Source organism: Cupressus sempervirens, unplaced genomic scaffold, assembly GCF_028749045.1.
Source record: "Cupressus sempervirens isolate cs-2001-9-10 unplaced genomic scaffold, ASM2874904v1 CseChr00s100002_03, whole genome shotgun sequence".
NCBI lineage: Eukaryota > Viridiplantae > Streptophyta > Pinopsida > Cupressales > Cupressaceae > Cupressus > Cupressus sempervirens.
The window spans coordinates 6,620,516-6,633,569 of NW_028322207.1; the positions used below are offsets into that span (position 1 = coordinate 6,620,516).

The 13,054-nt window shown below is 38.4% G+C and overlaps 1 protein-coding gene across 3 annotated transcripts in view; it reads right to left on the reverse strand.

Moving 5' to 3' along the window:
- Nucleotides 1–13,054, reverse strand: part of LOC149527842 (uncharacterized) — a 197,846-nt gene that overhangs the window by 66,474 nt on the left and 118,318 nt on the right. For all 3 annotated transcript variants that reach the window (XM_089812074.1, XM_089812075.1, XM_089812073.1), the window contains one exon: nucleotides 12,630–12,738. In XM_089812074.1, coding sequence (XP_089668200.1) covers nucleotides 12,630–12,738 — 109 coding nt within the window. The remainder of the gene's footprint in view (nucleotides 1–12,629; nucleotides 12,739–13,054) is intronic.

A 13,054-nucleotide genomic window follows, 5' to 3' on the forward strand; every position in this document is an offset into this window, starting at 1 on the left:
TACTCCAAATGCAATTAATTTCTTCAGCATGCACTTACTTCTCAGGTACAGTGTAATACAGTAGAGAAGCAATTTGGCAAATTATTATACCTCAGCGGCAATTTGCAATTGTAATTCCCTGAATAATGTCCAGACTTGACAACTCTCAGCCAAATTCACGATAATAATAAATAATGACTTCCAGCAACAGTAAGAACAGTAGGAAGACAAAACAACTTCTCAGCATTAATTCACAATACCTCAACTGGAATTACCAGGTACTTCTCCAATCCAGACCCTTATACTTCAGTAAGGGCACAAACCACAAACTCAGAATTGTCACAAACACAACAAAGGCAAATGAAAAGGGAATGTTCACTATTGAAATCCCTGACGAATTGGTAGACCATAACATTGCTTCTATGGCATCCTCTCTAGTTGGGAAGTTCATTGGCCCTCGGCCAAATATAGAATTTGTGAGAACCCATGTGAGAAACAAATGGGACCTGAAAGGGCATGTGGAGATAGCGGCTATGGCTAAGGGCTTCCTCTCCCATGAGTTCTCTTGTATGGAGGATCTCACAAGGATTCTGTGTGCTGAATCTTGGTCCTTTTGGACGTTTGACGCTAGCCTTGCAGAAATGGTCTTCAAAGCTAGATCTTAACTATTCCTTCTTTGTTCAAGCGCCTATCCAGGTCTGGTTGCCTGAACTTCCAATGGAATTTTGGTATGAGGATGTTTTTGATGGCATAACTAAATCTTTTGGGGAGCTCTTATCCATAGATCCTGTTACGGTCTCGAAGAGCTGGCTAACTTATGCAAGAATATGCATTGGAGTCAGTGAAGGAAGAGATATGTCAGAAGTGGTGTACATCCACTCGAAGTTGGGCACCCATATTCAAAAGTTGGATTTTAAAAGTGTCCCATTTGCTTGTTTCCATTGTAAGAAGGTGGGCCATGTGGCTAAGCTTTGCCCTAGGGTTTTGGAGGAGAAAGCTAGGAAACAGAATCAGAATAAAAATAAGGCCAAGGGATTAACATAGGATAGAATCGATAGCTCCAAAGAGGGAGAGAAAGTGTGGAAACTGAAGGGAATAACTTACAAGGAATTAGGACCAGAGCAACAGCAAGAGAAATCAAAGGCTGCTCCTCCTTTAGTAGTTGAGGAAGTCTTAGGGCTAGAACTAGCAAGTAACAAAACTTTGTGTGAGGAATCACAAAGGCCAGCATCTGAGAAGCAGAGGATGGCGGCTAGGCCAGATGATCTAGAAAAATTGAAGCATTCATGCCCAACGGCCGAATTAACTCAAAAAGATCATCCTGAGATAGAGGGTCTTGACCCAACAGCAGGTAGGGATGTATCTTTTGCTCCCAAGACCCAAACCAGGGATGAGAAGGAGGAGGCAACTCTCTCAGGCTGTTTAACCCTCAAAGGAGGTGGTAATCTCAGTATGGGGATTACCTCTCCCGAGAAGATCTCTAGAGTGGTGGAAATGGTTAGATCCTAATCGCCAGGGCAACTTACTCATATGGAGGCTCTTTTTGCGACCTGTATTAATGAATGCCAAGGGAAATGGACATTTGTAACAAAGAAAAAGAAGAGTCGGGACCCCTCCCCAGTTTCCCTAGCTGCAACAAGAAGCAAAGTGAAGGTTGATGTTGGAGCAAAACCTAAGACTCCTAAAAGAAATAGTAATAGTCAAAACAGGAAAGAGGAGATTAGAAGGAACCTAGCGGATGAAAGCCAAAGGACCATCCAAGAGTCTTGCTTATCAAAGAAGAAATGAAGGTCATATCCTAGAACATTAGGGAGCTAAATGGAGCCCACAAACAAGAGGTAATCAAAAATATGATTAGGGATCACAGGCTAAATTTCATCCTTATTCAAGAAACCAAAATGAGAAAGAAGGTGGTGAAAAGAATCTCTTTTGGTAGTAGTTTCGAAGGCTTTGCAACAAATTCGGAAGGGGCTTCGGGAGGTTTGCTCACTCTCTGTAGCACTTATCTCTTTAAGTCTTAAGTTGTTTATGGTAAAGGTAATATTCTCCTCATTCAAGTTGAAACTATTAAAAATAAAGATTCTTGGTTTTTTTTAATGTGTATGCTCCCAACACTAAGAATGGTAGGAGGATTTATTGGGCTAAAATTAAGAATATTTTATCTAGATTCCAAGTGGGAATGTGTATTATAATGGGGGACTTCAATACCCCTTTAAGGGAGGATGAAAAACAAGGAGGTTTGTCACCGATCTGGATAGTAGGCTGGACCTTTCTAACTTTATCAATGATTTGGCCTTACTAGATGTTCACCTTCAAGGAGGTTTCTTCACTTGGTCTAATAGAAGAGTGGGAAGAGACTACATTTAGATTTGTTTGGACAAGGCTCTCATCTTTTTAGACTAGTTGTTTGCTAATAATTGCAATCTTTCATTGATGGCTAGGATTGGTTCGGATCATTCGCCCATTTCTCTCACTTTAAACCCAATTGACATCAAACGTAACTTCCCTTTCAAATTTGAGAAAATGTGGACCTCCCACCCGTATATTTCTCTCTGTATCTCGGAATCGTGGAATATCCATATTGAGGGAACTGCTATGTTTAAGGTGGCTAAGAAACTGAGGAATGTTAAGTTGAACACTAGAAAGTGGAACAAGTTGGATTTTGGTAATATCTTTCACTCCAAAGCTCAAATCTTGGCGGACCTAGGCATCATTCAGGATGTTATTCAGAAGGGGTGGTATAATGAAGAGAGGCTAGAGGAGGAAAAATCTATCCTTTCTGAGTTTCACAATGTTATTAGTCAAGAGGAGGCCTATTGGAAACAGAGATCAAGGGCTGTTTGGTTGAAAGAGGGGAATAGGAATATTAGGTTCTTCCACACCTCCACTTTGAAACACAACGTTCATAACAGAATTAGCAACATGAAGAAGGGAGAGTTTGTTATGGAAGAAGAAAATGAAATAGTTAATGAGGCTATTTCTTTCTTCACTAATCTGCTTGCAAAAGACCCCAAGCTAGTGGAACATGATCAGTAGGAAATATTAGCAAATATTCTGGCTTTGATTCAACCTGAGGAGAATGCGATGATTGGGGCTATGCCCTCCACTCTGGAAGTTGAGCAGGTCACCTTCTCTCTTGCAGTTGACAAGTCCCCAGGTCCAAATGGGTTCCTATCTTTTTTCTTTCAAATGTTTTGGAATGTGGTTCAACAGGATGTTACTAAAGCAATGCAAGAATTCTTCACTGCTAGAAGTCTTCTCAAAGAGGTCAATGCCACCTTCCTAGTGCTTATCCCGAAGGTGGCAAGGATGGATTTTTTGGACCAATTCAGACCCATCAGCCTATGTAACTCCTTTTATAAGATAATATGTATAGTGTTGGCTTAAAGGATCATCAAGGTTATCCCGTCCATTATAACACCTTAACAATCTGGTTTTGTCCCAGGGTGACAAATCTTGGATTCTATAATGATTGTCCATGAAGTTATCCACTCTTTAAGGAAAGAGAGAAGTTTTCCTCCTCAAGCTTGACATGTCTAAGGCTTATGATCGAGTGGACTGGGCCTTTCTATTCAAAGTTCTTAGGGCCTTTGGTTTTAATTCAAGGGTCATCAAATTTATTGGCCAGTTGGTGACAACTACCTCCCTGGCTATACTGGTCAATGGCTCCCCCTCGACTTTTATCAAACCCTCCAGAGGTCTTAGGCAAGGTGATCTGATCTCACCCATTCTTTTCATTATTTTGGTTGACTATCTTGGAACGATGATTTTTGCGAACAGAATTTTGAGTGCTCTGTCTGGAATAAAACCTTCTTCCGGCCCCCTGGTTTTCTCCCACCAACAATTTGTTGATGATACTATAATGGGTGAGAAAGCCACAGTTGGTGAAGCCAGGGTGGTGAAAAAGATACTAAGCTCTTACTCTAGGGGCTCAGGTCAGCTAATCAACTGGAACAAGAGCTTTGTTTTCTTTATGAATACTCCAATTGAGTGTCAAAGGAAGACTGCTACTATTCTGGGTTGTGATTTGAGAAGTCTACCTTCTAATTCTCTGGGCCTCCCCATGGGTTTGAGGCCCCCTGATTCTTTCTGGAATAACATAATAGACAGAATTAATAAAAACCTGGCAGGCTGGAAGGGAGTCACTCTTAACCAAGCTAGCAAGATTCAATTGGTCAAAGCTACCCTCCAGATTCTTCCAACCTATGCGATGAGTCTTTTTGGGATCCCAATCAACTATGTGAATCTCTGAGAGATCCAGTGGAAATTTCTTTGGTCGGGTTTGGATGGCAACAAGCGTGTACACTTGGTGGCATGGGATAATGTGTGCCTCCCAAAACAACACTGTGGATTAGGGATAAGGAAATTGTGTCCTTTCAACAAAGCCCTCCAAGCTAAATGGGTTTGGAGAATCCTTTCTAGCAAGGGGGACTGGAGGGACATCATGGAAGACAAATACCTTCGAAGACCTTCAATCAGAAACTTGCTCTTTAGTGAATCTATTCTTAAAGGATCTAATATATGGAATGGTTTCCTAAGTGCCAAAGAAGTTGCAAACAGTAGGGTGAAATGGAGTGTTGGGAATGGAAAGGGTACCCTTTTTTGGTAGGACAATTGGCTGATTTAGAGTCCTCTTATTGACATTCCTGATTTTGAGAGATGGGCCTACATTTGCATCCAGAGGTTTGGGAGATATGTAACTAATTACAGACAAGGACAGGGCTGGAGGGATCTTACTACCATATCAGAGGACCCTAAACCTCTAATGACAATTCTTCTCTCTATGGTTGTGAATGAGGATCAAGATAAGCTTGTTTGGGGGAATTCTTCGAATGGTACCTATTCGGTGGCCTCGGGGTACCAAGCTATTATGAGGCAAGATTCGAGACCGGATTGGGCTAAGGCCTGACTCCTTGGTCTTACCCCTAAAATCAACATTTTCTTCTCGCTCTTACTCTAGAACAGGATTTTGACTATAGACAACTTGAGCAAAAGGGGTCATCCTATTCCAAATAGATGTGTCCTTTGCAAAAACCAAGCTGAGACGGTGAATCACCTATTTATACACTGCTCCTTCTCTAAAGAGGTTTGGTCTATTTTAAGTCAAGCTTTCGGGTTGAGTTGGTGTGCTCCTAACTCGACTATTGATTTCTTCAGGCAGTAGGATAATTCTTCGTAGGGTTCTAGACTTCAAACCATAAGTAAATGGGCCTTGCCTCATTTTGGATGGGGTATATGGAAGGAACGCAATAACTGGATCTTTAGAGATGCTAACCTTTTGCTAGAATTGCATCTAGTAAAATTCAAAATGCCCTAATGGAAAACTATATGTTTATAAAAGAATCTAACCATTTTGTAGGTGATAATGTTAGAACTAATGATACTCAGATAAGAAGAAAGGAGTATCACTAGTCTTTACCCCCGGAAGGTTGGCACAAAGCCAACTTTGATGGTGCGGACAAAGGCAACCTGTGAGCAGCGAGATGTGGAGGGGTGATCAAAAATAGTCATGAGTATGGTATTGCGGTGGTTACTTTCCCCCTGGGATTCCAAACTAACCATTATGCAGAGGTCTGTGCCGCTCTTCAAACTACAAAATTGGCTAAAGAGGCAGGGGTCAAATGCCTTTGGTTGGAAGGGGACTCAAATAACATTATTAAATACCTAAGGGGTGAACAAAAGTATTAAGAATATGATGGAGGAAATGAAAAATATTTTTCTTTCCTTCGAAAGGGTATGTGTCACATGTTTACCATGAAGGAAACGTGGTTGTTGATTGGATGGCTAATGTGGCAGTAAGGAGGGACATGTCACAAAGATGGTCAAGTGGAGAGGGATTTCCAGCAGACGCAAAAAGCATAATTGAGCTGGAGAGAATCCAGGGGAGAACGGTAAACATAAAGTGTAATTATGGCAGTTAATGATGTCAATCAAACTTATAAAGTAATGATAGCTTGGCATGAGCCGATTCAGAGGCATCATTATTGGGGGGTTTATTGGCACGTTTTATGGGTGATCTTATGGACATTTGGTAATTACTACATCTATTGCTTTATCATGGTTGGAGGCAAGTACAGGTTTTGGGAGAAAAATCAGGGTTCCGTCTTTGTTTTTCTTGTCTAAAATAGAATGATTGGGGAGAGGCATAGAAGAGAGCCGAAGGGAGAAGCTGAGAAGTGGAAGAGGCGTTCGAAGGTGTGGGAGGAGTTGAGGGAAGGAGGCATCTTGTCCTTCACTGAAAAACTTCATGGTTGGGACTCGAAGATAACTGGCCTAATGGTGAAGACATGGAGAGAAGGGAAGGTGAAGATTGATGGGATGGACTTCCAGGTCAATGAAGGGGTTATAGCCGAGGTTATTAACTCCCCCAACTAGGGCATAAAATTCCATAGGGATAAGAAAATATCCCTAAATGTGGTGAAAGATTTTGCAAAGGACGCAAATGAGATGAAGGATCTTGTGAAGACCTGTGCCTACTATGAGCCCGTATCTATTAAGAAACTGTGGAGGTTTTTCCTAAGGGCAATTATTTCCTACATTGCACTCGACACAAGCTTTGACAGGATTCCAACCCACCATTTCATTATCCTAAACCATTTCAGGTATGGAACCAAAATTTCCATCCTTTTCTATTTGTTTTTCTCTACAAATAAGAGTATAATGGATTATAAGAAGAAAGTGTACGCTAATCCAGCCTTCCATGAGAGTTTGTTATTACTCTTATATGAGCATTTTAAAGCTCAAACTCACAGAAGGGTTGTTGCCCAGAAGGAGATTTCTTCTAAGAAAACAAAGAGCTCCTTCCTTCCTTCGGACACGGAGGATAGTGCTGGTATGCATTCAGAAGACGAAGAGGAGGTGGCAAAAATCATGAAGGATATGGGTAAGAAAAAGAAAAAAAGGCCAAGGAAAGGATCAGAGAAAAGGATAAAGCAAGAGGAGAACTCGAAGGAAGGATATAATGAAGAGGAAGAGGGGATGGACATGGATCAGGAAGGCAATGCAAGAGAGGAGGGAACAAGTAAGGTACAGGTAGCAGGAAGGTGGACAGCTCGGTCAAAAGGAAAAGAGGAGGGGAGAAGTAGGTGGAGAGGGATCACGGAAAGGGTAAGGAGAGCACTTCTGAGGCACTGCAAAAGAGGAAAGAGGAAGAGGGCGTGGCTAACTCTACAATTTTTCTGGATGCAAAGGGAAGGAAATCTGCATGGAGGAATTTTCATGTTAGCTTTGTGAAAATGGGTCTAGTTAGAGAACATATCAACTCAGAGGAAAGAGGAAGAGGGCGTGGCTAACACTACTATTTTTCTGGATGCAAAGGGAAGGAAATTTGCATGGAGGAATTTTCATGCCAACTCTGAAAAAATGGGTCTAGTTAGAGAACATATCAACTCGGAGGTTCTGGAGGGAAGGGATGGCAAAATTCAGCTGGAAGAGCTAATTGACCCAGCTTTGGTGATTCTTAGCGATAGCGCTCAGGGAATGGGCATGAACCTCCTTAACAACGCCCGCAACAGTTTGGTGGACAATTTTTGGTCCATCAAATGGATCTTCCATGAAGATATTAAGTTCAAGATGCAGGGGCAGGAAAGGCCGGAAGCAGGGGATGAGAATGACAAAATTGGCAAGCTGGATGCTAGGGTTTCTAAGATTGAAAAAAGGGTGGTGATGGAGCCCGAAAATTTTGTGCTTCCATTTATGAGATTATGTTGTCAAATGGGTCCTTTTTTATATCTTGGTGAAGCAACGATGTGCAAAGAAAGCAAGTCATTGATGTTTGACATTGAAGTTTCAGATCAACCACTTAAATGAACATTACATATGGAAAATGAAGCAAGGACACTTATCTCACTGTTCTGTAAGTTTCAAGCAAGTTTTGACTGTTCATATATTTTGATTCATCAAATAACAAGATATGCAATGATTTTATTTAGCAGCGGCAAAGAGAGAGTCAGATATTGTTTGATGCGATAAGCCAGAATTATAAAGGTATACAGATGCCTTTTGAGATCAAAGACAGTATTGTCTTCAAACTTTTGATCTTTTGCTGATGAAGATACAGGGGCAGAGTATTTATCCAGCATAGATAAGAAACAAAAGGTCAAGCAAATGGTAAATAAATTCTGTACAAATATGACATGTATTGTACAAAACAGGGTTTCTATGCAAAACAGACAGGACTAGAGAATCATGCATATGAAGATGTTTGAAGATTATAATGAAAATAAATATACACAGTACTATTCATAAATAATGAATGAAAGATTATTTCATGCTGGATGTTGAACAGTTAGAAAAATAAGGAAAGAACTTGATGAGTATGTATAGTCAATGATAAAAGAGCAAATTGATGTTATTACAAGCCTGGACTGTTTTGTAGAATTTTCGGCTTATACAAACAACATATGAACATCACTTATCATTTTATGGATAGTTCCCTATACTAAAATGGAATGCACTAAGATGACAGCTTTTTTAAAGCAACTACAGCAGAGATAGAGAGCGAACGAGCATATGTGCCTCTTATATTGGAGAAGATGACTGCATTCTAAATCGGGTCAAATATCTGATACACTAAGTTTTGGTAAATCGAAACTTAAAGACTGAAAGCAATAATTTCAAAATGCATATCGAGGAGGCCCATATGCTGCATTTGAAGTTCGAATTGGTTCCTTAACAAATTTTGAATTATATGTGTATAAAGCCATTCAGAAGAGCCAGTCATTCAGCAGACAGAAGTGGCATGAAACAGTCATGATCCCTGTTCAAAAGGATGTGGGGCAGTCGTGATTGAGAAAACATACGAAGAATTTGCCCAGATTGCAAGCTATGCATACCAACATTCAGTTGTGTGTATGTTGAGACAATGAAAAAGCAGAGTTTCAAAATTCGACATCAATTTATCCCTTTTCTATAGACAATGTTGTCGGATATCCTAACATTTATAAAGTTTAGATGGCGATAAGAAGATGCAATAACAATGGCGATGTTTCCGGGAGTCTTCACTGATAAAAACAACATATGGAAGTCACAACTTATGCAATTCTGTGAATCCAGTTTGCTCCTCTCTACGTCAACAGTGACCACAAGATCTTCTGATAAGTATTTCCCATAAGATGTTTTATACTTACAATGCTTTGTATGTGTTTTGGTAGGCCTCATGTGATGGAGTATGCACGACAACATACAAAGCCTGCAGTGAATATAAAAGAACAAGAAGTGGAACATATTCAGAATTCTGTGGAAGGCTGGGCGAGTAATCTAAATGATTAATCAATTTAAACCAGAATGCTTTATCGTCACAAATAGAGGGGCACTCAAAGCGTCTAAAGATGGCATTGATTAGAGCGAATTCATGCAAAGCATATGTCTATATGCATATGAAAAAGGAAGTGTTTTGTGCGGATACGGAGCATAAGATGCATATATCATATGAACCATATTATAGCCACCACTTTAGATTCCAGAATATAAGGCACATAATATAACTGCTGCTTATACCAAAATAAAATTATATCAAAGTTTTATATTAGATATTTGTTATAAAAGGTTGCAATGTTTGGTTGAGCAACCGACATCTTCTAGCCCTCTATAAATATATGATATGAAACATCAGAAAATTACCATTGATTCATTACAAAAAAAGATTATCTGCATTCTTGAGGCATATAGATTATTGTAATTTCCTTGCTGGAAGAGATTGAATTTGAACTAAGCTCCTGGATGTTGAAATATTGAGCATACATCACGATATTCTATGAGATATAATTGTGTTGAGTGGAGCATCTACATTTTGAGTGTCCTCAAACATGAACTTCTCCACAGTATAGTCAGTAAGAATTTCATTTGCTTTAGAGTACAAATATTATATAGTTTGTCCTTTATAATTTATTTGTTTTCTATTAATAATTAATTGTTGGGATAAGTGGATTAAATTATTAGTTGTTGTTTATACCTGATAAATACAAATATTGTGAAGTATTATAATTGGTTTCTTATTTGTATCTATTTTGTCCACGTAAGGGTTAAAACATTATAGATTGGTTTTAATATGCATAAAATGAAATAATTTGATGCATCCCAATAATTGAATTATTCATAGATTTAATATCATAATATCATAAAGTTGTATGTGAAAATTTATAAATTTGACTCTAACGCCCATTTGAATTTCAGCACTAATCTTTAAATTGCTCATTTTTCTCTATTTGTTTGCTAGCAATATTTTGATCTTTTCAAGTTAAGGAATTAATATCTCTTTGTTTTAGTAATTCATTTTTAATCATATTTCAGCATTTACAACTTTACCAAAGTAATCAAAATTCAAAGATTAATATTCACCATTCGCAATCCAAAAGTTTTCCTAAGAATCTTGCCATTTAAGGAAATTGTCTTTGCGTATAATCTATTCGCTATAAAACATCTTGGATCCAAGTTTTCTTGTCCAGGGTCAGGTCTACAGGGCTTGGTTTTGCGGAGCCAAAAGCGTAGAGGATCTAAATCGAATTGATTGATCCTGTCAAGTTGGCCAAAACTGATTAGATATCCCAACATTGAGCGGGCAAGGCTCATAGGATTCTAATCAACGGTTTTGATAACCAACAGGTGGAAAGGATGAAGACCACGCTTCATAGCTCGACTAACCAGAGCCTTAACATTATTAAAGGCCTCAATGATAACATCATTCAGTTGCACGGGATGATAGAGGAAAATAAAAAAGGAGGACAAGGACAAAGAGGAGACCACGGCGACTGATGAGGATGCGTCTTTGCAGGGTGAGAGCCCGAGCAAAAAAAGGAGAGTGGAAAAGAGGAAGAGGAAAGAGGAGACTTCCCAGGATGATAGCTAATCAAAGACCGATGACGCTGAGGCCAAGGAAGAGCTGGAGCTCAAGAAAGTGGAGCTGGATAGAGAATTAGTGCCCTGATCATTTCTTCTGGGCTTTGCTTGTTCCCTGGCTTTTGGCCTTTTGTTTTTTGCTTCCATCTGTTGGCCGGGCTAGGCATGTTGTTTTTTATGTTGCTTGGTTGGTAGACAACCTAAACTTTTAGTAGTCTTTATGCTGTTAACTGGTGGGTTTCAAGAACCCCTGTAAAAAACCTATTTTACTTGATAAAAAACAAAGGCAAATAGATAATTAAATAATCAAATGCTTTTTCCTTCACAATGAGCTCGTATTTATAATCTCCAAATGGCCTTTTGTTTCCAAAATGTAACTTCACTTAACAAGCTTCTCCAACACATCACTTTATAACATTTAATACTTGACTTAGGCATATAATTAAATAAATGGCCACTTCCAATGATGACTCAACCCTCAACTAGAGTGAAATTATAACTTTATAATAAGTCATTTAATGATTTAATAATTTGACCACTGAAAATATAGAAACTCCCAAAATAGCCATCATTTAAACATGTTGTCTGAAATAGGAGTCACAACTATTAATTCTCCATGTGACCAAATGCACCTTTCAAAAATAGAAAGGGTCCATCTCAATCAACGCCCAACTTACTACAAATAGTAAGTACACAAAACTAAGCCCAAACAAAGTCCAATCTGAGCCAAATGAAGACCGACTTGTAACTTACAAAATTGCGGAGAAGAAAAGACCCTCCCAAGCCAAGCCACTACCTCAGAAGGCCCTCTATCCACAATAATTAGCCTACGAGGATCACAATAATAGGTTAATCCCTCAAACCTTGATCCTAGCAAAAAGGGGACATTACAGAAACGTAGGACATTAAAAGGAGATTCTAATAGGGGACATTACATATATTTAAAAACTTCCCTATTTTTTTATATAACTGTTCAGAAACTTGTACCCCCATCCCCTGATATCCCCATCCTAGAAACTCAAGTAACGTAAATCACAACTTTTATTTGAGGTTTGTGAGCATTCACCTCTCAGATATAAGCGTAATTGTATGTTAAGGATGTTAAGTTAGCTGTCTATTTCATATCTGACCATAACCAGCACTTTGATTTGTGTTATTATTATTTACAAGTTGTATTTTGCTAGCATGGTGAAGTTTCTTTCCAGCCATAGAGGGTTTTCATAACAAGTTTTCAGTGCTTAGATTCATTTTGTTTTGTTGGTTTAGTTTGTGTTTTGTGTCAAAAATTAGAAAATTGAATAAAAATATAAAAATATAAAAAAATTACTAGTTGAGGACATTACAGCCTCTAACAGTCTAAGGTCACCAAGTTTCACAGCCAAAAAAAATTCAACATTATGCACTCTCTATAAATTATAACGCTCCCATAACCAGGTCTTGTTTGGCACAATTTAAAGGTTATTGTTTTGCTTCAAATCAGTATAGAAATTTCAGTTTCTTATATTTTCAATAAGCTACTCTGCAAATCATAATGCTCACCACTTTTACATTCAAACTTGTGAAATTTCCACAGCCCATAATGATTTCAATAATTTTCTTTGGAAATTTTCAATTACATTAATATTCTGAAACAGCATAATTACTTTCTGTAACTACTATATATGTTCTTTTAGCTGTGGAACTTTATTCAAAAGAAAAAGGCAATAATCATATGCTTTTATTCTAGAAAAATTTACAGAAGATATATGAAATGTGTTCACCCTCTTTTCCTTCTTCTTTTCTCAAATAGTTAGTAGGAATGGACAGTACAAAACCTGTTGTGAGGTGAGAAACATGAACTGAAAAAATATGAGACAGCAAACGTAGGCATCCCTCCTTCCCATTTTGTTCAGATGAAGCAATCCTTCCTAGATGCCCTACATACTACAAGAAAAGGCAATTCATTACATCTTAATGTTCAGTGTATAATTAACAGATGCATTGAATAAAATGTAATTTGTTATTAATTAGAAAACTACACATCACAACCATGGCAGTTAAATTCAAAAAATTATTTAGATCGATATATTGTGTCCCCAAAATTTAACCATGTAGAAGACAAGAAAATAATTGCAACGACCTAAAAAACTTATAAAGACCTTACAAGGAAATCCAACCATATTTGTATTCAAACAAATTCAATCACAATAGTTCTTTCATGGGCACTTCCACTCTCCAGCTTCTTCAGTCAAAGGCTGGC